At 46.3% G+C, this 24,675-nt stretch overlaps 1 protein-coding gene and 1 pseudogene across 14 annotated transcripts in view; both read right to left on the bottom strand.

Annotated features, from left to right (window-relative positions):
- TENM4 (teneurin transmembrane protein 4) overlaps positions 1 to 24,675 on the bottom strand; it is a 650,537-nt gene that overhangs the window by 209,428 nt on the left and 416,434 nt on the right. For 12 of the 13 annotated variants that reach the window (XM_083735741.1, XM_083735748.1, XM_083735749.1 and 9 more), the window contains 3 exons: positions 13,639 to 13,891; positions 5,043 to 5,141; positions 3,059 to 3,294 (listed from right to left, as the gene is read on the bottom strand). In XM_083735741.1, the coding sequence (XP_083591867.1) occupies positions 3,059 to 3,294; positions 5,043 to 5,141; positions 13,639 to 13,891 (588 nt within the window). The remainder of the gene's footprint in view (positions 1 to 3,058; positions 3,295 to 5,042; positions 5,142 to 13,638; positions 13,892 to 24,675) is intronic. The other variant, XM_083735753.1, reaches the window with a different exon arrangement.
- LOC310843799 (large ribosomal subunit protein eL32 pseudogene) lies at positions 21,696 to 22,188 on the bottom strand (annotated as a pseudogene). The gene has a single exon. The product of its transcript is annotated as a large ribosomal subunit protein eL32 pseudogene (transcript).

Genomic DNA, 24,675 nt, shown 5'->3' with positions numbered 1-24,675 from the left:
CTAGGGACAAGTTCCTCTGACACGCGGAGATAATGTCCCAACATCTACTTGGCGCATAAAGATAACGCAAGATAAATGGGACGCCGGGGTTGGACATACTTGGCAAATGATGAAAGGTGACTGCACCTTCCATCAAGCTGTTATCAATTTAATGCTCGCTGATTAATCACTTCTCCTTCTGCTATGGAGCACGCTAAAAAAACCGGTGACCGTAAGCACGGTGGCAATCTTTTGAGAGCCGGGGTTGGGGGTGGAAGAGAGATTTGGCCATTAAAGAAATATCCACCGGAAGAATACGGCCGCAGAAGAAATAATCTGTTGGTGACAAATTGCACGCACGAGGGATGCAAGCAGGAAAGTCCTATTTTCTACTCACATGTGCAGCTTGCAGCAAGTTATAACACTAATGCTTTACCATTCGATGGCATGGAAGAAGTGGAGGCAAAATCAACAGGGAGCTCGATTTTGCTGCATGGGAACAAGTGCTTTTACCTAGGCTTAAAGAGTCCTAGGAACATAATTATAGCAGCCCAACCATCCCCATCTATTGGGTTGTGGGTTTGTTGTTGTTTTTTGTAAGGTTTCAGGTTGTTGTTTTCTTCCCTAATGGAAACAAATACAAAACTGGGACTGACATGTTAAGCTGGCGTCTCAGCGAAGGAGAAAAGAGAGACATAAACCATAAGTAACTGTTTTCTGAATTGCAGAAGCATCATCAGCAAGAGAGCAGCAGGGAGGTAGAAAATATAGGAAAAGAAATGGGGGTGAGAATGCCAGTCACAAAGAGGTTTGTGTGTTTTCACTTAGACCGACATATTACAAGCTGAATTCTTCAGGGACTTGCTTAGGTACAACCACATTCCGGAGACAGCCTCCCTGCTCCATTAAGCAATAATTCTGAGAGATGATTTAATTATTACATAACAGAATTTGGAGGTTGTTGTGCCCAAGAGCACCCCAAAAAAGAATTGAATCAGAAATGGGCTGGTAAAGACACAGTTGAAAGCCTTTATCCTTATCCCGCAAGATTACTGTCCCCACCCCTCAAAGTCTTCAATCCTTTCTTGCCTTAAAAGTATTGGAAAAGCTGGAAAATTGAGAAAGGCCACTTTCCATGTTTGCCAGCTATTGTGCGAAGATTCCGAAAGGGGATAAAAATTTGTTTTGCCCCAAATTGCGCAGACTTCATAGATGGGTGAACCTGCAGACTGCTCTTCCAACCACCACTACCCCATTTGCAACTCCATTCACCTAATTTATCGGGGAAGAAGAAGAAGAAGAAGAAGAGTTTGGATTTGATATCCCGCCTTTCACTCCCCTTCAGGAGTCTCAAAGCAGCTAACATTCTCCTTTTCCTTCCTCCCCCACAACAAACACTCTGGGAGGTGAGTGGGGCTGAGAGACTTCACAGAAGTGTGACTGGCCCAAGGTCACCCAGCAGCTGCAGGTGGAGGAGCGGAGACGCGAACCCGGTTCCCCAGATTACGAGACTACCGCTCTTAACCACTACACCACACTGGGGGTGGAAACAAAGAAATCAAGAATGGGTATTAATCTCAAGGTTAAGTTGAGTACTGGGGTACTCTGGGGCAAGCTGACTCTTCTACTAACCTGCCCCCTCCCTTCCCACAAGATGTTTCCCTGTCGAAATTCAGAAATTCAGAAATCACCAAAAAGGAAGTAACCACATGCCGCCACGCCAAATTGCCCTCTAGGTATTTGTAGGTGTCTCCATTTCTCTAAGAGCAGAATATGCATTTACCGTATTTTTCACTCCATGACGCACTTCCTAAAAAGTAAGGGGAAATGTCTGTGTGTCTTATGGAGTGAATGCGTGGTCCCTGTAGCCAAATTGCCCAGGGGCAAAAAGCAGATCATGCTTTTTTTTTTTTTAAAAAAAGAGGGAAGTGGGTGTTGAAACAAAGCCGCTGATTGGCAAGCGATCGGGAGGGAGATAAGGGATGCTAGCAATAAAGGAGGCTGCCTGGGAGTGGGGAGGTAAAGACAGCGAACTTGCAAGGAGAGGAGACAGGAAGACTAAAGCAATGAGGAGAGACATTAGAAGAAAAGGAGGAGCAAAAAACTGTTCCAGCTAAGGAAAAGACACTAAGGCAAACAAGAGGGAAGGGAGTGTTGAAAGGAAACAGCTGATCAGTAAGGGATCGGGAGGGAGATAAGGGACGCTAGCGATAAAGGAGGCTGCCTGGGAGGGGGGAGGTAAAAGCCAATGGAACCTCAGGATTTTTGCATTGGGTCACCCCAAATTCACCATCAGATCACATAGCATGTCCATGGCTACAGCCTGCACCAAACAAATCACGCACCCACTGTTGCGTGAGGCCGCAATAGCGCAAAAACATGGTTACAAAGCATAGACCCATATGGAACCTCAGGATTTTTGCATTGGGTCACCCCAAATTCACCATCAGATCACATGTCTGTAGCCACAGCATGAACCACAAAAATCAAACATCCACTGTTTCATTCAGAATATTTTTTTTCTTGTTTTCCTCCTCTAAAAACTAGGTGCATCTTATGGTCAGGTGCGTCTTATGGAGTGAAAAATACGGTACCTGTAGCATATGGCACAACAGACCATTTAAAGCAAGGTTTCCCAAACTTGGGTCTCCAGCTGTTTTTGGACTACGACTCTCATCATCCCTGGCTAGCAGGACCACTAGTCAGTGATGATGGGAATTGTAGTCCCAAAACAGCTGGAGACCCAAATATGGGAAACCCTGCTTTAAAACATAAGCAACTTTTTGGAGCTATCCTCCTGATGTTCTAGACGTCTACTGGATGAGTTCCTGTATGTATTTGGGTCTTTTACTTATTGACCAGCTGTTTGGAGTTGCTGGGAGTAGATCTGTCCAGCAAATTCCTTCATCTCCCCCCCCCCCAAAGTGGAGAAATCAAAATTGTTACAGGCAGCGCACAGTATGCAAGGCAGATGTTCTCTCTGGACAACTCGGCCAAAGGAGCATCAACCAGCAACAACAACACTGATGTTTTCATAGAGTCGAAGGAGAAAGATAGGCCCCAGAAAGGGAAAGCTTACCGATAAAATAAGCCAGGAGTATCACCAGTGTGATTGAGATGATGATGGCACTCAAGGCAGCACATTTCCACGTACAGTACTTATAGGGTTTCTTCAGGTTAAAGGCCGGCCTAGAAAATGTACTTCTGGGAAGAGGTCGAGGGGGAGGCGAGTACACAGTGCTGGACGTCAAGGGGTATCCCGGAGACGTTGTACAAAAGAGGGGAGAGGTTCCTCCCGGCTTGAAGAGGAAGTGCCTATGGGATGAGAGAAAGAGAGAGGTTGCAAGTGATTGAGGCGCAAGGAGGATTTTAAACTTAGCAGCGCTTGGCTAAACACAGACACACACATAAAAACAGTGCCATGCATCGAGGACAAAGACTTTGTAAAAACAGGAATGAAGAAGAAGAAAGAAAGAAAGAAATGAAATGCATCCACTGAAATTAAAAAAGTAAGCCTGTTAAAGAACACTGAAGCTACTCATTCATGTCTCCATCAGAAAGCCAAATTATATTGGTTGTATACAGCAGTGACAGGTGTCCAATGAGCAGAACCCAGGGAGACCAAGAGAAGGTGGATCCAAGAGTTAATGACACACAGATCCAGGTCCAGTGAGGTCCAGCTCTGAGGGCCTTCTGGCAGTTCCTCGCTGCGAGAAGCCAAGTTACAGGGAACTAGGCAGAGGGCCTTCTCAGTAGTTGCGCCCGCCCTGTGGAATGCCCTCCCATCAGATGTCAAAGAAAAGAACAATTACCAGACTTTTAGAAGACATCTGAAGGCAGCCCTGTTTAGGGAAGCTTTTAATGTTTAATAATGTTTCCCATGTTGGCTAGGAAAGATGGGAGTTGTAGTCCAACAACACCTAGGGACCCAAGGTTGAGAAAACCTGCTCTAAGATGGATCACTGATATGTGGTCCAAAATGACAAGTTTTATTTACATCATTGACATTCTCCTGTTCTTCTTGTGAAGGCCCAGATGGCATACATAAGGTTTTCATAAGCAGCTCACCTATCCGCATACTGACCAGTCCTAGACTTGCTTCTGGAGAAGTTTTCTCCAGGACCACAGCCCTGAGACCGGGTACAGAATAAGCAGCTGGGAGTTAAAACTATCCTAATCGATTGCACTGTTCAGGATTTTTCTTTTTTAATAAAGAACGGGCTGCATTCCACTTGCAGAATGACTTCTCCTCAGGCAATGGAACTTACAGGCCTTCCCCCTGCATGCCCACCCTCCAAATATTCTCTGGGTCCACCCATCCCAACCCCAAACAAATTTAGAAGGAGGTGAAGGAGTGTGCAAGAAGAGGAGATGGAGCGAAATTTGTTTGCATGAGTGGAAGTTGTTCCACGAGTGCAAAGACTTTGTTGGATGTGGTCCCACGGGCTCTTACTGAGACACAACCACCAACCCTTTAGGGAAACAAAACGTTGCCAGTTCCACGATTCCCTGAAACACATGCCAACTTCTCCAATCAAAATGATGGACACGTGGGGAAAAGTGCCGCCGAAGCAAACCACCGCTGTTGTCAAATAGACACAAAGACACTCCCCACCCCAAAAAAGTTCGGATGTGAAACCTGGAAAACATCGGATTAGGACATTTAAACCATCTCAAACAAAGCATGAAGCAAAACACAGTGACATGTCTTAGAAGACCTGCTATCCCGCTACAGCTGCCTCTGTGTTAGTGAAATGGCTTTCAAGGTGTCAGGAGGAAGCCAATGAGATGCTATGAATTGGCATATTAACGAGGCTGCCATTAATATGTGCAGGACGATTTGCGTTCCATACTGTCATGAACCTCATTGTTCCGATTACGACTTTTTGGGGGGCGGGGGAGGAGGTGGGGGGAAGAGAGGAAAATAAGGTAGGGGGGGTAGATTACGTGAGACAAGAAAGTGAGAGGGGAAATAATAATATGACAGATTAATTTGTCATGCAGAGGACCGGGGAATGGTTGCAATATTAACAGAGCAAAGACCACATTAAGCGTCAACATACCCATCATTGAAAGCACCGTCATGTCGGGAGGAGGTGAGAATGTCCATCTCAATGAGGTTGTCCTGCAAAGTCTCTAGGAATGTCTGCTTTGCTATGTTTCTACATACATATGGAAACATGAATGAAGCCAAGTGAGACATGCATCTATGAAGTGTGACCTCATAAACCCACAAATGGTTATAAGTGCAGCTGTGCATGGGATTAGAATGATGGGCCACTCATTGATATGTATAGCATGTTACAACATATACATATATAGCATTTGTGAATGTTCACTTCCATATATACACATATCTGCTCTATGTATGCGCACACACAAGAATATATACGTGTGTGTATTGCTACAAATATCTTAACGTTTGCTGAATGTTCGCATTCACGTCTCAAGGCCAGCGACCCGACACGAACTTTGGGAACGTGTGAAAATTCCTTTTGTCGGTGAATGCCAACCATCTCACCGGGTGATAGGAACACTCAGCCGCGTTATCCTCTTTTGAGTTTTCAGACATTCGCAGAATTCATCTGGGATTGCCAACAGTCACAGGTAAATGGCGACATTCATAAGATTTCAGACATCCAATGCAATCGGTAGCGATATCTACACACACATATACACACAGATCTGTGAGCACAAAACATTGCTTGGTGCCTATGTTCGCATTTCACGGCTTTGCTGCCAACGCAGCTGTCCAAACCCATCGCGCATGAATCTATCTAATCCACTGGACGTCTTAATTTCGCGCAGCAAGCGTCCCTAGTAATGAGTCTGGCTCTGTGGGTGCTCCGGCAAGAAGACAGACTACGCCAGTCAGTCAATAATCTTTCTAGAGAAACCCTATTCTTGCCGATCCGCAGATAAGAATTCAATCAGACGGAATCTCATTCTCTTTCTTCTTTTGGGTTACATTTCACGCTGCCGCTGCAAGCAGAATTGTTAACGTCTAAGACAAGCGTCCCCCCCCCCCCCGGCCAAATATCCTTACCTTGCATTGCTGGAACGCATAGTTCAAGAAACATTTGAGAGTTAAAATTCTGTGTCTGGTTTTTCACTCCGAATGTATACAGCCCGAGACACATCAGCACCAATTCATTTTATCCAGGAAAACAGGCAGACAACATAATTATGCCCTGTACACATCCCCTGAATAAGCACCCTTGAACTCACGTCAACCTCTGGTTTGCTTAAAATTCAAAAGCTGAATCAGACACTGGAGCCAATTGAAAACAAGTCAACAAAGGTCACTCCCGGCGAGGTCAGGAGCTCTTGAGTCAACCCTTATTTCATCCAAGAATAAGCGGCCATGTAAACAGGGTGATCATACCTTGATATGCAAATGAGGCTGGAGCGGAGATTCCTGACAGCAGTTGTTTACTCTGAATGCCCTAACATTAGAGGAAAGCCTTCCTATCTTGAAATAAGCTGCCTGGGTGGCTAGGGAAACCCAGCCAGATGGGCAGGGTATAAATAATAAAATATTTTTATTATATGAAAGTTTCTGTGATGCTACTGGACTTTCAACCTTGTAGGGTCTTCCTTCCCGGCTTTACCAAAACCTACTGGCTTGGATTCACATCTTTAAAAGCAGAGAGATCACCTTGCTGACAAAGGTCCGTATAGTTAAAGCTATGGTTTTCCCAGTAGTGATGTATGGAAGTGAGAGCTGGACCATAAAGAAGGCAGATCGCCGAAGAATGGATGCTTTTGAATTATGGTGCTGGAGGAGACTCTTGAGAGTCCCATGGACTGCAAGAAGATCAAACCTCTCCATTCTGAAGGAAATCAGCCCTGAGTGCTCACTGGAAGGACAGATCCTGAAGCTGAGGCTCCAATACTTTGGCCACCTCATGAGAAGAGAAGACTTCCTGGAAAAGACCCTGATGCTGGGAAAGATGGAGGGCACAAGGAGAAGGGGATGACAGAGGATGAGATGGTTGGATGGTGTTCTCGAAGCTACCAGCATGAGTTGGACCAAACTGCGGGAGGCAGTGGAAGACAGGAGGGCCTGGTGTGCTCTGGTCCATGGGGTACAAGAGTCGGACAAAACTAAACGACTAAACAACAAATAAATTCAATAAATAAAATAAATTCCTGGGGCTGATGGGAAGGCCACAGGTGCCCCATCCCTTTCACAGAGCATTGTGTTTTCAGGTGTTATGCAATAAGGGTTGGAAGCAAACTTTATTTGCTGCCTTGCATATTGCGGGACCCCAGACCCCATCACCCCTGGCAACTGGCCATGGGGGCAGGAAATGATGGCATTAGGGAGTCTAGCAACATCTGAAGAGTCTCAGGTTCCCCACTTTTGCTCTATAAAGTGCTCTCAATTTTTTTTTTTGGGGGGGGGGGGAAATCCCACTTTCCCTTGGCAGAGGTGAGGGGCAATGGTTTCTTTCCATTTCCCCCACTTTTGCCAGCCTTTGTGGGAAGGCGAGTCTTTGGCCGCTTCCTGATCCCATGAAGAGAAACACAATTCACATTTATAGCTTTGAGGTGTAGAGGATCGAGCTGCGTGAGTCGAAACGCCGGCTCGGAAACCGTTAAAAACCAAGCCTGGCATATTCAGAAGTTGTATGTCAAGAAGAAGGCAGTAAAAAAAAGAGTGCTTTTGATGGATGCACCATCAAGAAGGGTAGCAGCGAGGATATAAATATGAATTTATCAGTAGTTAAAAGCCTGTGTGTAAAAATGGGTTTCTACAATGGAACTGTACGTTTCAGCGGGAGATTGCCAATATAACGCTAGGCAGGATGTTGGGTTGTATAATGTTTAATGCAAGCGTCAATAACAGAATAGAAGAAGGAAGGGGCTTAGCGGAGGAGGGAGGCAGGAGGCAGCCCTCTGAGCCGAGATGAAGGGGGGGGGGATCAAATAGGAAGGAGAGAAGAACGCTGCAAAGAACGATGGCTTTATTTTTGAAACTCGGACATGTTCCTAAGTCTTTTGGGAGGGGGTGATACTCCTTGTATTCACGCCTTTTAAAAAGCCTTGAGGGAGCAAGCAGCTAGAGTTAATAAGGAACAATGCTGAAAATAAAGACCCAACTCAGTTCGCTCCCATCTTCCATGTAATGTGGAAGAACGGTGTGATGTCATTACTCAGTAGGAAGTGCCTTGCCAACAAAGGTCCATATAGTTAAAGCTATGGTTTTCCCAGTAGTGATGTATGGAAGTGAGAGCTGGACCATAAAGAAGGCTGATCGCCGAAGAATTGATGCTTTTGAATTATGGTGCTGGAGGAGACTCTTAAGAGTCCCATGGACTGCAAGAAGATCAAACCGATCCATTCTGAAAGAAATCAGCCCTGAGTGCTCACTGGAAGGACAGATCCTGAAGCTGAGGCTCCAAGACTTTGGCCACCTCATGAGAAGAGAAGACTCCCTGGAAAAGACCCTGATGTTGGGAAAGATGGAGAGCACAAGGAGAAGGGGATGACAGAGGACGAGGTGGTGGGACAGTGGTCTCCAAGCTACCAGCATGAGTTTGACCAAACTGCGGGAGGCAGTGGAAGACAGGAGTGCCTGGCGTGCTCTGGTCCATGGGGTCATGAAGAGTCAGACATGATAGATCTCTGAACATAGCCATTGCGGCTAGTAGCTATGATGATGACGATGATGATGATGATGATGATAATAATAATAATAATAATAATAATAATAATAATAATAATAATAATTTATTTATACCCTGCCCATCTGGTTGGGTTTCCCCAGCTACTCTGGGCGGCTTCCAACAGAACACTAAAATACAATACCCTATTAAACATTAAAAGCTTCCCTAAACAGGGCTGCCTTATGATCTGCCTTATCTTCCATGAATCTGTCTAATCTTTCAAATCCCTCCAAGTTGGTGGCCATCATTACTGATTGTGGGAGTGGCTTTAACTCTGTGATGTGTGTATTTTCTTCCCCTGCCTTGTATCTTCCAACATTTGGTTTCACTGGATTTCCCGTGTTCCGGTAATGAGAGGGAGAGAAACCCTTTGTCAACTTTATTCGTGCCTCACAAACTGTTATACACCTCCATCAAGTCCCCTCATGCTACAAGATATAGCTGAGAAGAAAGGGAAATGGGACACAAGGCAACTGAACACTGCAGGCCACCCCAAAGTCCTGCCCCATCTCTGTCTCCTTCCTACTGCACATGTGGTTCAAGTTTGAAAAGTGTTGCATGTGTGCCTTTGAGGAAAGGTAAGAACACTCTGCAGGAGGGAAGGTCTTAGTCGCCTTCCCTGTTTCTGAGAGGCATCCCACAGCTCAAATCCACAAAACAGTGCAGTTACTGAACACCTAGTGACAGCTAGACTGATGAGTTGCTGCATTTTGCAACCCTCACCGTGTCTTCAGGGGAGTGAGATCACCTTTGAAGGTGACCCGGAAACTACAACTACAGTGGTACCTCTGGTAGCAAACGGGATCCCTTCCGGAGGCCCGTTCGCAACCTGAAAAGAGTGCAACCTGAAATGCCATATCTGCACAGGTGCTTGGCGCGATTTGGTGCTTGTGCACATGCGCAAAGCATGATTTAGCGCTTCTATGCATGCGTGAGAGGCGAAACCCGGAAGTAACCCTTTCCGGTACTTCCGGGACGCAACCTGAAAAGACAGTAACATGAAACGTCAGTAACATGAGGTATGACTGTAATCCAGAATGCGGCAGCTAGATGGGTGACTGGGAGCGGCCGCTGAGACCACATAACACCGGTCTTGACAGACCTACATTGACTCCAAGCACATTTCTGAGCGCAATTCAAAGTGTTGGTGCTGACCTTTAAAGCCCTAAACAGCCTCTGCCCAGTATACCTAAAATAGCGTCTCTACCCAGTATGGTCTCTACCCAGAGAGCCAGTGTGGTGTAGTGGTTAAGAGCAGTGGACTCGTAATCTGGTGAACTGGGTTCGCTTTCCCACTCCTCCACATGCAGCTGCTGGGTGATTTTGGGTCAGTCGCACTTCTCTGAAGTCTCTCAGCCCCACTCACCTCACAGAGTGTTTGTTGTGGGGGAGGAAGGGAAAAGGAGATTGTTAGCCACTTTGAGACTCCTTCGGGTAGTAATAAAGCGGGATATCAAATCCAAACTCTTCTACCCCCATCGTTCAGCCCGGACACTGAGATCCAGCTCTGAGGGCCTTCTGGTGGTTCCCTCACGGCGAGAAGTGAAGCTACAGGGAACCAGGCAGAGGGGCTTCTCGGTAGTGGCTCCTGCCCCATGGAATGCCCTCCCATCAGATGTCAAAGGAATAAACAACTATCTCACTTTTAGAAGACATCTAAAGGCAGCCTTCTTTAGGGAAGTTTTTTAATGACTGATGTCTTAATGTATTTTTAATCTCCTGTTGGAAGGTGCCCAGAGTGCCCGGGAGACCCAGCCAGATGGGGCGGGGTATAAGCAATTATTATATATGCACGTTGTGACAGAGACTGATAGTCCAAGAAATGTGAGAAGCCTGACAGTAGTTTGATCAGGCAGCAGTTTCAGCACCACGGACAGTTCCAAGGAGACAATTTGCTTCAATTACAGATAGGTAGCCGTGTTGGTCTGCCATAGTCAAAACAAAAAAAATTCCTTCCAGTAGCACCTTAAAGACCAACTAAGTTAGTTCTTGGTATGAGCTTTCGTGTGCATGCACACTTCTGTGTATCTGAAGAAGTGTGCATGCACAGGAAAGCTCATACCAAGAACTACCTTAGTTGGTCTTTAAGGTACTACTGGAAGGAATTTGCTTCAAGGAAAGGCTGGAGCTAATTTCCTGCTGAATCGGTCCAAGTTCCCTGGCATCTCCAGTTGAGAAGATCAGGCAGCATAAGAACGTAAGCGCATTCTGCCTGTGAGGAGCCTGAAAGTAGGACTGAGTAGAAAATGCACTGCCACCTGCTATTCCCAGCAACTAGTTTTCAAAGCCAAACTCCAACAATGGAGGCAGAAGACAGCCAATGTGGTTAGTAGTCATGTCTAGCCATCTCCCCCCATGCATTGATCTAATCCTCTTTTAAAGCCATCCAAGCTGATGGCCACCACTGCTTCTTGTGGCAGAGAGTTCCACAGTTTACCTATCAGCTTCATGAAGAAGCAATTTCTTTTGTCTGTCTCGAATCTTCCAGCACTCAGCTCCATTTGGTATAGATGGGTTTTTAGTGTTCTAGCATAAGAAAGGCCCCAGTCTAAGATCTTGGAAAGCTACTGTCAGTCAGAGCAGACAATACTGGATTAGATGGACAAGTAGCCTGATCTGATAGATGGCAGTATTGAAATGCTCAGTGGCAAAAATGGGGAGGGGGTGGGCAGGAAAGAAGTCAGAAACCCTTAAGTCAACACGCCAGGGCCCCCAAATTAAATCCGATTAGACGTGCCCATAGACTCTGGGTACATTTGCAGCAGTTTCTGACAACCTGTGGTTGACAACACTTTTAAAAGTGATGGGAGTTTCTCAGGAGCAATAAAGACTCACCTGTAACATGCAATTATCCAAAGACAGAAGGCAAGGAAAGAGATGTGGCGAAGGAACTCGGGGAAGTGGAGGGAGAGACTAATGGGGAAGGATGCTAATTGATTGATGTGGTGCTTTGTATGGTTCCAGACTTGCCGGAGCAATATTTTAGGCAGCGGAAAATGCATCCGATGACATCTCCCCCATTATGTCTTAACAAGATCAAGTTCTCCTGCGCGGTAGACTACAATTATTCTCGCTGCGATCGGCGCAGCTAGGAGGCTAAATCTTTTCAATATATTGACTGATTCCAGTTTCTTAAATAGGATATTGATTTATTTCGCTTCGGGGGGACGAAGCTATACAAAAGAACACACGCACACGTAAGCCCATTTTGAATTTATGTTTCTCATTCCCGTTTTAAATGGGGGAAATAGCCTTACAAGCTACGGTTAATGCCGATGATATTTCCAAACTGTGGAAGACGACTGCGAGGCAATTTCCTCTTTCTCTTCGTCCAAGTGAAAATGCGTCAGGAATAAGCTATGAAGATACTACTACCACTAAAAAAAAGGAAACGAAAGCTAAACTAAGTCCCCACTGAAAGTAAGGAAGAGCCATAACTCAGTGGCAGACAATGTGCTCTGCATGAAAAAGTCCCATGAAAGACCTACATTGGCTCCCAGTACGTTTCTGAGCACAATTCAAAGTGTTGGTGCTGACCCTGAAAGCCCCTAAACGGCCTCGGCCCAGTAGACCTAAAGGAGTGTCTCCACACCCATTGCTCAGCCCAGACACTGAGGTCCAGCTCTGAGGGCCTTCTGGCAGTTCCCTCACTGTGAGAAGTGAGGTTGCAGGGAACCAGGCAAAGGGCCTTCTTGGTGGTGGCACCCGCCCTGTGGAACGCCCTCCCACCAGATATCAAGGAAACAAACAACTACCTGACTTTTAGAAGACACCTGAAGGCAGCCCTGTTTAGGGAAGTTTTTAATGTTTGATGTTTTATCATGTTTTTAATATTCTGTTGGAAGCTGCCCAGAGTGGATGGGGTATAAATATATTATTATTATTATTATTATTATTATTATTATTATTATTACAGTCATACCTCGTGTTACGTTTGCTTCATGATACATTCTTTCCCGTTGCGTCCTGCGGCGACCCGGAAGTACTGGAAACGGTTACTTCCAGGTTTCACTGCTCACGCATGCGCAGACACGCAAAATGACATCATGCGCATGCGCAGAAGCAGCGAATTGCAGCCCGTGGGTGCACAGACGCGCAGCTGCAGGTTGCATTTTGCTCATGTTGTGAACGGGCCTCCGGAACGGATCCTGTTCGCAACCAGAGATACCACTGTATTATTATACTGGGGAAGCTGGAAATGTGCTGCCAATCCAAACAAACACTGCTGCACTATTCTATTGACTGATTCCAAACAGTTATACTCTGCTCCAGTGCTATTTTTCTAGAAAAAAGAAGTGCTGGAACTCACTACGAATGCTTGATGGCATGAAGTGACCACTGCGTTAGCAAAGCTTCCCAGGACACCTTCCTGCAGAGCAGAGGAGCGACTCGGCACTCAGTAGGGCAAGCCAAACAAAAGTGAAGACAATCCGTGCTCAGTGAGAAGATGGGAGGGAGCAGGCAGATCGCTCTGCCTACCCACCCCCTTCTCTCAACAAGAGGGACAGCAGCAGATGGGGGAAATGTTTGCATTCGGCACCCCAGCAAAAACGAAATTCTGCGCTAAGGAAAATGCAAATGTTATGCTCGGAACACGCCATGCAAAGGAAATCCATCTGCAAATATTGATCTGTTTAGCATAAATTGTATTCATTGGCGCTGATTCACACCTGAGAGAGCCACTGCTGGCCCTGGGCTAAGCGGAAAAAAGCATCCAACTTAGGGCAACGTCGATTCAAAAGTTCAGCTTCAGAAGGACAGAGAAACAGGCCTCATACTGTCAGGACAGCTGGAGGTGTCGCTATAAAATATATCCATGGATACGAGATAATGAACATACATGCGCAAAGCCCAAATCCCCATTCATTTCTCTGGCGCATCACCAGGTGCCCTAGACATAACTTCCAGCCTTTTCTCTACATTCATGAGGACTAGATGCCTGGCACAAAGAGAGCATCTTACACCACTCCAGCCGAACAGGACTTACCTGGTCTCGAGGGGGATGTTACTGTTCAGCAGCCAGTTGTCCTGAGCGTGTGTGGACTCTTGCGTCCCAGCTTGCTGCTCTCCAGAAAGGGAGTGGTCCGTCGGAGCAGGGCTAGGATTGCTTCGCGGGGTGAAGTTCCCTCGATTGAGAGAGTTGATGGAGGCCGCGTGATGTTGGTTTGGCGTGTGAGCGTGGGAAAGTGGAGGCGGCGGGGTTCGGAGCCTGGAGTGGTTCTGAAGACTCGGCGGATGATCTACAGGGAAAACAAAAACACCCCACTGGTGAGTTTCGAGAACCACTTACTTTCGGACATCTCTATCCTACTTTTCTTCCATTGTGGTATCTAATGCAACCGACACCTGGTTCTCTGGTGGTCCCCCTACAGGTGAGGCAACACCTTTCCAGCAACTCCTTTTGGTAAAAGTGTATGCAAGTTCAGTTTCATATTGCTGCATTTTTAAATAAAACACATGCATTCCCACTATCATCTTATACCCTATATTCCAGCAGTCAATAGTCCCCCAGGAGGTTTTTGTAGCTCCTTGAGGCAATTTGCCAGTTTAATTTCAGAGTGTTTGCACCCCACACAACTTGGGGGTCTTAAAAAAAAAATTTTTTTTACCCTATTGGCCCGAATATAAGCCACACTTTCCCCCCCAAGTTCTGATCGTGAAAAGTTAAAGTGCAGCGTATATTCATGACCTCACACCACTGGCAAAGCGGCATGGCTGCATGGCTCAACCCCCCCCCCCCCGAGCTGCCTGGGAGTGTGGGGCAATGGCGCCTGTCCTATCCACAGCTCCCAAGCCACCCCCAAGCTGCCAAATTTTAAATATATGGCTTATTTGCAGGTGTGTCTTATATTCGGGCCAATACGGTATTTAAAGATTTTTAGTTCAATTTATTAATTGTGCACAGGAATATCACTGTTTGGATTTGTGCATATCATCAACTTTGAAACTAATGTGTGCGTACAGAATAAGGAAAGGAGATTGATGGCCACAAATGAGATGCAGAAGTCTCCCAAGTCTTTGCACTCTCAAACTCACCCGTATTTTGGGTGGTCGGGGAGGCAAAAAGACAGAAGGGAAGATTGCGCCAATTAAATTTGGAAAGAAGCAGTCAGGTTTCTTTTAGCTCGACCAAGCTAAAGCATCGTTTGGTTCTACTTGGCAATTTGACGCAGGTATAACGGTTGTGTTGCCTGCTACAGCAGTCTATCTGCTTCCACTATGTTATGCTTACAATATTCATAAACAAACCAAGTGTGATACAGACACTGTAAGTCTCTGCTGCTCTGTCTCATGCAAAGCAAGCTACCTCACTTCTGACATCGCCCCTGGCGCCCAGATATATATTGTCATAATCGTATTTCCTGCGAAGTTCCTCGTTTACTGGCTGATTCTTCCTACTAGCCGCAACCCAGGTTAGACTCTGCTTCTATAAAGCTGCTAGGTCAATTCCTATTTTACATCCTCGTGATGCGGTTGCTATTACTGACAATGACTTTTGAATTAAGGAAGGCGGAAAGTGTCGCTTCTGTTCTCTGTTTACATAGTTTCTCCAATTTCTTCCCTAAATGCAAAGCAGCAAATTTCTCCAGCGCCTGCCAGTGTGATTTCCCCCCAGAGGGATTTATAAGGTACATTCCTTTCCAGATCATCATTTACTATTCCACACATACCCCCTCATCCTGAGCCCTAGAGCTTTTCGACTATATTCATGCACACTTATGTCATGTTTCAGCATTGCAGTCGTAATATACCTTGACTGGGATTAAAAAAGGGATTTCTAAAGCTTTTCTCTTTTTCTCGCTCTTTTCAAGTTCTCAAATCGGAGCCCTTAACTAAACAACCTGTGAAATCTGAGTGCCGCAAAGCACCGCAGGAAAGCAACGCTTTCGGAGAATACCTGTACCATGACACACCTTTTAGACTGACAAATTTATTACGGTGTATGTCTCTGTGGACCAAAGTCCAGGAAAGCTCTCTCGCAACAAATGTTGCAGTCTTTCATGTGTCTCAAGACTCCCTCTGTTGTTTCAGTTGCAAGACGCTAACACGGCTACCTCTCTGAAGATTACCACCTATATAAGGTTTGCATTTTTCCAAGGAATGCATGAACTATTTTGCTGGATCAGACTGAGACTTGTCTAAATTCTGCATCCACAAAGGGCCGGCCAGATGGATCTGGGAAGCTCACAGCCAGGCCTTGTAGGTAACAGCTGTTCTACAGGACTTCCCCCAATGCATCCTATATAATGCCATTGAACATGGAAGTTTCATTTATGCATATTTTAATTGTTGATGTTTTTATTCTTAAATCACTTCTAGATATCACATAGGCAGAAATTCGTAAATGGAGCTAAGTAAATGAAATTGAAGACTCTCTCTGAACAGAGGGTAACAGTGGTTAATTTAGAACCGCAGGAGCTCATCATGACAGACCCCAAAGAGAGACAAAAAACACAGACATCGTTTTATAGACAGTGGTAAACAGCATAATGACCACTGTATTAGGTTCTGTGTGACTGCAATCCCATGTGCCTTTTCTTCAGAGTAAACTCAGTGGAACTTACTTTTGACTGCATAGATTCAAGTTGTAAAATACAGTTTCCCGCCCCCACAAAAGGAAATGCAACATTTAGCTTTTAATGAAACATGACTAGGCTTGCAAGGAAGTGCCAACTGCCAGCAAGAAGCAGTAACCCCATCAAAGAAGGGGAAAGACGTACCTAGCCTCTGCCCAATTCTTTCCCTCATCTTCTGACTCCCTCCATGCTAATCTGTCACAAAGAAACTTGAAAGCCTAATTATCACCTCATTCGCTTTCAGTTATCAAGCTGCAAGGAAAATCCTGTTCCTGCTTTGCTCCACTGTATTCCCCCTGCATTACACCACTGTCTCTGAACATGAAGTTTCTGCTGAGCCATCAAAGCTAACACTTGTTGATAAAATACCCATCAGTTTGTCAAATTCTTCCTTAAAGTCACCTGAGCGAAGAAGCCCTTGCCAATTCCACAAGTTAATTTAGATTTCACAAAACGTGCTTTGCAAGAGCCAAATGGCGATTCCTGAAGTCACTATGAGTTAAGTTAGCAGTAATATTAGAAGAAGAGTTTGGATTTGATCTCCCGCTTTATCACTACCCGAAGGAGTCTCAAAGTGGCTAACATTCTCCTTTCCCTTCCTCCCCCACAACAAACACTCTGTGAGGTGAGTGGGGCTGAGAGACTTCAGAGAAATGTGACTGGCCCAAGGTCACCCAGCAGCTGCATGTGGAGGAGCAGGGAAGCGAATCCGGTTCACCAGATTACAAGTCCACTGCTCTTAACCACTACACCACACTGGCTCTATATTAGGGAAAACAGTTCTTGTAACAACACAGGTTGCTGGTTAAGATTGCAACGACAGCCTCCTTCGCACAAACACCTTCAGTGAAGTAGCTTAGTCCTCTCCTCTGTCTGAGCGTGTGGGTTGGAGGAGATCGAGACGCTTTAAAAATGCAAATCAGTGATATTACCTCAAACCCCTCCTGAGGAGGTAACTGAATAACTGATTAAAGAGCATAATTCTCTCTCGCACACACACGCTTATCTTTCCCAATCCTGAGCAATGATTATAGCATAATGAAATACACATTTCTGCAGTAAGAAAATAACATTTGTGCTGCATTAGCTCTCCCAATGTTCCCCTCCGAAACGGCACTCTTCAGAGTTATATAGGAAATCAGATTAACAACCTACTTATGCCTCCATTAAAGTAATGAATCAACATGGGGAGGTTACTTTTTTATGTCAGCCAGCTACTTCCCATCCCTTATTTTTACAACTACAAATAATTACACAGAGCAGCTAGCACAACCTTTAAGGGCTTTTTCTGGAGAGGCTGAGTCTCCTGCGTATTTTTGACGGAGATTTCAAATCCGGGAAATAACACAGTTGCGGTACATGGGGGAATGAAAATAGCACGCCCAAGTTTTCCCTCGCCCCCCCCCCAACCATGAACATGCTGTGATATATGCTACACATACTCCCTGCGAGACACGCAGCCAGGAAAACAATAATTTATTTATTTGTATTCACAAGGTGCCTGATAAAATACATTCTCGAGGTGTTGAATTAAAACTTATGCCTGAAAGTCAGTAGAAAAATAGCTCAACTGTGGAGTTGCAAACAGGTCATTACAAAGTTTCCCGTAAGTGAGACTTTAGGTGCTTCCAAGAGACCTGTTTGCGGTGCATCTGTCCTGATTCGTCAGCAGAGAGATTAGATGATGTTGGCTCTTTAAAGAGCACTCATTATGCTCTGTTTGTGGGGAGGTTAGCTGATCTTTCCGTGTCACTTTCCTTATCACGAAAAGTCCTTTCGGGGAAGTGGTTTTTGTGCACAACCATGTATAATGGTGCAACCCAAATTTGCCAGTACGGTTGTACTTTGGAAGTCAAACAGAATCTGTTCCGGAAGTCCGTTCGACTTCCAAAATGTTTGGAAACCAAAGTGTGGCTTCTGATTGCCTGCAGGAAGTTCCTGCAGCCAATCGGAAGCCACAGAAGCCCCATCAGACGTTTGGCTTCCAAAGAACGTCCACAAACCGGAACACTCACTTTGCAGCGTTTGGGAGTCAAAACGTCTGAGTACCAAGGCATTTGGGATCAAATGTATGACTTGATTTGAATGATTTGAATCCCACCTGAAAATAGGGACACTCTAGAACAGAGCTTTCCAAACTGTGTGTCATGACACAGTTGGTGTGTCAGCTGCATTGTGTAGGTGTGTCACAGAAACACTCCCCACACTCCTCCGGGGCTGGATAGGGGTCAGTTCAACCTCTGGTTTGCCTCTGACCATTAGGTCCAGTCATGACCGACTCTGGGGTTGCGGCGCTCATCTTGCTTTACTGGCCGAGGGAGCCGGCGTACAGCTTCCAGGTCGTGTGGCCTGCATGACTAAGCCGCTTCTGGCGAACCAGAGCAGTGCACGGAAATGCTGTTTACCTTCCCGCCGGAACGTGCTTTTGAACCACTAGGTGGGCAGGAGCTGAGACCGAACAACAGAAGCTCACCCCGTTGCGGGGATTTGAACTGCCGACCTTCTGATCAGCAAGTCCTAGGTTCTGTGGTTTAACCCACAGTGCCACCCACATCCCAATTACCGTGTCACAAAAGGATGCATGTCTAAAAAATGTGTCGCCAACATGAAAAGTTTGGAAAGCTCTGCTCTAGAAAGTGCCTTTCCCCCCAAGAATGGGCTAGATGGCCAACACTGTGGGTCACTTGTTGGAGAAAAAAAAAGGAAACAGCTGCATTGGCCATTGTAGAAACAAATGACTTGTTGCACCGCGTTGAAGTATTCCTCACTTGCCCCAGCCCCACTCTGACCCCACAACTTCTGTGCTTTGCTTTAGGATCAGATTCTGCACAGGAACAGCTGCAGGCGAAGTCAGGAGAGGGCGGGCATTCTAACCTAGTGTTTTGGGGTAGCATTAGCCGTCTTTTTGTTTCTCTGTTCATCATTCGCCATCAATTCTTTTTACCCTTTAGAGAGAGAGAGAAGGAAAGAAAAGGCAAGGGGGGACTTTTCAGCCCATACAAGTTGGAACAAAGCCATTTTTGTTCAAAGCTCTCCAAACGGCAACATAAACTAGGGACAATTTCTGTCCGGCGGCTGCAGCTTTGACACCCGGCCTGTCAAAATAATTTATAGCTTGCTCTCTCCTGCCCCAGCCACTGCTTCTTCACAAAGACCCACTGATCCCCCCCCCCCCCAGGCTGGAAAACCATGGGTGCACTTAAGTGTAAAATTTCTTTGCACAGGTGGAAAACCTTCTCTACTTTGGCTACCCATGTTTTAGAAGCGGTGGTTGCTGTGACCTTTTAGCATCTTGAAGGCATTCCCTGAATCGTGGCCGGCAAGTGGGGGGAGGGGAATGTAGACCCAGAGGAGCACACCGAGGCCACTAAAACAGAGACAGACACACAGTCCTTGCTTTTAGGCCTTACAGTCTAAAAAGACATGGCAGAAAAGGAAGAAGGGTGTGGGAGGGAGAAGGGGGAAAATCAAACTCGTGTGTAAGTTCTTAGTTATCTAAAAGATAAAGGTAACGGACCCCTTTTTGAATTATGGTGCAGGAGGAGACTCTTGAGAGTCCCATGGACTTTAAGAAGATCAAGCCTCTCCATTCTGAAGGAAATCAGCTCTGAGTGCTCACTGGAAGGACAGATCCTGAAGCTGAGGCTCCAATACTTTGGTCACCTCATGAGAAGAGAAGACTCCCTGGAAAAGACCCTGATGTTGGGAAAGATGAAGGGCACAAGGAGAAGGGGACGACAGAGGACGAGATTGTTGGACAGTGTTCTCAAAGCTACCAGCATGAGTTTGACTACACTGCGGGAAGCAGGGGAAGACAGAAGTGCCTGGCGTGCTCTGGTCCATGGGGTCACAAAGAGTCAGACACGACTAAACAACTAAACAACAACAAAGGACCCCTGGATGGTTAAGTCCAGTCATAGGCGACTATGGGGTTGTAGTGCTCATCTCGCTTTCAGGCCGAGGGAGCCGGCGGTTGTCCACAGACAGCTTTCTGGGTCATGTGGCCAGCAGGACTAAACTGCTTCTGGTGCACAGAGGACCGTGATGAGTGTCAGAGGGCACTGAAACACTGTTTATCTTCCCGCCGCAGCGGTACCTATTTGTCTACTTGCACTGGTGAGCTTTCAAATTGATAGTTTGGCAGGAGCTGGGACAGAGCAACAGGAGGTCACCCCGTCATGGGGATTCAAACCACGACATTCTGATCAGAGGCATAGGAAGTTCAGGTGGTACTTGGTGTTGAAAATTTCTTGTCACCCCCCCCCCACGTTGATTTTTTTATAGGAAGGCCCCAATCCTGCAAAGTCCTACTGGTCACAGGGCCTGGCTCCTGCACACACTCCTGACAAAATGGACACAGTATTCCAGGTGTAGTCAGGCCAAGGCAGAATAGAGCGGGACTATGACTTCCCTCGATCGGGAGACTAGACTTCTGCTGATGCAGCCTAGAACAGCATTAGATATATATATATATATATTAATTAAAAATTGAAATTTCTAACCATTTCAGGCTGTGGTCTCTCCTGCACCTGAGACACCAGAGATTTGACCTCAGACTTTTATCATGCAAGAGAAATACTCTGCCAGGCACCAGGCAGCGTTGAGATTCCTGCATTGAAGCGGGTTGGACTAAATGAGCCTTTAGGGTCCCTTCCAATTTTCCAGTTCTATGATTCTAAGATTCTATGGCCCCACTAGAATCCTCTGCTGCAGGAAAGCCCTGTGTATCCCTATGAATCTCAAAGAAAGGGCATGAAATAAAAAAAAAATTAAAGCCCAAATATGTAAGCATCTTCCTTCCTTGCCACCCTGCCAACCCTCAGAAAAAAACTGGTGATGTTCCTTTACTACCTGCTCCTGGTTCCAAATGGTACCAAACAAAGGGGGTGAAATGACAAGAAATTGGTATAATTCCACAGCAGAGCATAAAGATATATTATCTGTAACTCAAGGTGCACATTTCCATTTCTCCCTCTTTTTTCTCTCTTTATAGAGAGAGTGAAAACCGCGTTCTGAAGCGGTCTCCTTCATAAAAGCCTATAAATTAAACAATAGAGCGAATAACTGACTGGAAGGTTTTATTGGCCCTAATGTAATACACGCAATTCAGCCGGCTTTTTTGGGGGGGGGGGCGTGGAGAGAGAGAGACGGGCTCAAAATTTCATTTCGAAAGGAAAAGGGTACAACAACATAATAAAAATGAATTAAATTAATAAGGATTGGAATCCGGCACACCTTGGGAAGCCTGCGTTTCAAGGCGAGGGCGGAATTGTTGCTGACAGAACCCAAATTAGTTTTACGCCGGCTTTAACCCACAGAGGTCCTAAATAACTTCAGACGTCAGCCACAACACCAGGCTGGCTTGGCCTGAGAACGCCATTGGATGAAGCTCTGGTGCGGGGGGGAGGGAAGCACAAGGGCCCCATCCTTTGATGCATGCGCGGCTCCACTACTTTGGAAGCAGAACTTTTGTTTTGTTTTGTTTTACTTTTTATTAAATACAGTTGTACAAGAACAACTACTATTCATTTTCCTCACTGCGCAGTCTGGCATTTGGATTGGTGACTTTGATAGCAAGCTGAGCTGCTCTTTCCACAATTACCTTCCGATTCTTGGATGAAACATTGTGAGCAATCTCTGCACAATAGGACTTGTTGCTCATCATCAGCACTTCCAGCTCTTTGACGTTGTGGACAATCCTGAATCCTGAAGGCAACATGTGCTTTGTCTTCTTACTGCTACCATACCCAATGTTGGGCATCAAGATTTGGCCCTTGAACCTTCTGTGGACTCTGCTGTCAATACCTCTGGGCTTCCGCCAGTTATGCTTAATTTTGACATAGCGATCAGATTGATGGCGGATGAACTTCTTGGTCCTCTTCTTGACGATCTTAGGCTTGATGAGGGGTCTGAGGGCCGGCATTGTGTCTGCTGGAGAATGGCGGCACCCACGCAGGGAGCGAACTTTTGACTTCGCCCTCTCTCGGGATTACGGGAGGATTATAGCTCAGAGGCCGAGTGTAGAGGTTCAGTCCCTGACATTTCCAGGTAGGGCTCAGAGAGGTAGCCCTCAGCTCTTCCTGAAACCCTGGAGCAGGCATAGGCAAACTCCGGCCCTCCAGATATTTTGGAACTACAATTCCCACAATCCCTAGCTAACAGGACAAAGTTTCCGAGCACAATTCAAAGTGTTGGTGCTGACCTTTAAAGTCCTAAACTACCTCGGTCCAGTATACCTGAAGGAGCGTCTCCACCCCCATCGTTCAGCCCGGACACTGAGGTCCAGCGCCGAGGGCCTTCTGGCAGTTCCCTCCCTGTGAGAAGTGAGGTCACAAACAGAGGGCCTTCTCGGTAGTGGCACCTGCCCTGTGGAACGCCCTCCCATCAGATGTGAAGGAAATAAGCAGCTATCCTATTTTTAAAAGACATCTGAAGGCAGCCCTGTTTAGGGAAGTTTTTAATATTTAATGCTGTATTGTTTTTAACACTCGATTGGGAGCCGCCCAGAGTGGCTGGGGAAACTCAGCCAGATGGGTGGGGTTTAAATAATAAATTATTATTAGGTACCGCTCAGGCGGTATTAATAATAATAATAATAATACAATATGCATGTGTGCTTGGGCCCAAGGTCCCCCACCCTTTAGGCAACTGGTTCCAGGAACATAGATGGAGAAGCAAATCCCAGGCATTGTGGCTTAATTGCTCCGCATCTAGTAAAAGGACCATATAGGTATTTCAACTCTTTTGTGGAGTGACATTTTCAGAATAATCCGTTCTATAGCCACAGGAGCACTGACCTTTCAGGAGAAGCAAGAGATGCACTTTTCTATTATCTAGCGACTTTCACCCTACAATATCAAGCAGGCGGAGCCGGCCATGGTGAAGACGTTAGACGCAAAAGAGGCATCCATATCGCGTGCCTGTTTGCTCTGAGGTGAGGCCTGTACATTTCAAGAATGGCCTGTTCCTTCCAAGGAAGCAGGGAGACAGTAACAGCAAGGCAGCTCTGAAGCAGGAAGTCTCTGAGAAGCGTCACGAGAGCTTTCCAATAATCATCGGAAGGGAAGTGTCAACTGGAGGCAACAGAACTCGTCCCACTCACCTGTGCACATACCTGCACACACTCCGGCTGGATGTACATTACTTGGAAAGTATGAGAACTCCAGGCTCTCAGGAAACCCATAATCAGGAAGTCAGTACCTCTTGGCAAACGTTGCAAGTGTTGCCTCCAAACGTAAAACGATTCCTATAATCTTCCTGACCACAATACCTCAAGGACCGTCTCTTTTACTATGAACCTACCCGGTCCCTGAGATCATCTTCTGAGGCCCTCCTTTGTGTGCCTTGTCCGCAAGAGGTCCGGAGGGTGGCAACACGAGAACAGGGCCTTCTCTGCAGTGGCTCCCCATCTGTGGAATGATCTCCCCAGGGAAGTTCACCTGGCGCCTTCATTATACACCTTTAAAGCTAAAGGTAACGGGGTCCTTTTACCTTGACCATTAGGTCCAGTCGTGGCCAACTCTGGGGTTGCAGCGCTCATCTCGCTTTGTTGGCTGAGGGAGCCAGCGTACAGCTTCCGGGTCATGTGGCCAGCATGACTAAGCCTCTTCTGGCGAACTAGAGCAGCACACGGAAATGCCGTTTACCTTCCCGTTGGAGCGGTACCTATTTATCTACTTGCACTTTGACGTGCTTTCGAACTGCTAGGTTGGCAGGAACAGGGACTGAGCAATGGGAGCTCACCCTGTCGCAGGGATTCGAACTGCCAACCTTCTGATCGGCAAGTCCTAGGCTCTATGGTTTAACCTACAGTGCCACCCACGTCCCATTATACACCTTTAGGTGCCAGGTAAAAACATTCCTTTTAAACCAGGCCTTTGGTTGATCTCATTGACATCTAACATCCTTTTAGAATGTGGCTTTTTTGGGGAGGGGGGGTTATTGGGTTACTGCTTTTGGTTTGATTTTATATGTTGTGGTCTTGTTGTGATCCGCCATGAGACCTTTGGGTACAGAGTGGTGTATAAATTGAATAAATAATACAGAATTATAATGACCAATAGCCACTGATAAACCTAGCCTACGCTATCAATATTCTGACCCCTTACCCACTTCCATAAAGGAACTTGCAGCTTCTCTTCTCCCCCTGCCAGCCCCCCAAAATCTTCTCCAGAGGGTCCCCCAACCCTCTAGAGCAGCCTTTCTCAACCTGTGGGTCCTCAGATGTTGTTGAACTACAACTCCCATCACCACTAGCTAGCAAGGCCAGAGTTTAGGGATGATGGGAGTTGTAGTCCAACAACATCTGGGGACCCACAGGTTGAGAACCGCTGTTTTATAGCATATTTTGAGGGTGCACCGAGGGGGACAGAGGAGGAAGGAGAGGTCCCATGCATGAGTGGATGATGGCCACTCACTATAGTGGATTTCACTCAGATTACAGAGAC

Source organism: Podarcis gaigeae (assembly GCF_964106915.1).
Source record: "Podarcis gaigeae genome assembly, chromosome: 4".
In the NCBI taxonomy this organism is placed as follows: domain Eukaryota; kingdom Metazoa; phylum Chordata; class Lepidosauria; order Squamata; family Lacertidae; genus Podarcis; species Podarcis gaigeae.
The sequence above is the reverse complement of the archived record's forward strand: the minus strand, read 5'-3'. Positions and strand labels throughout refer to the sequence as shown.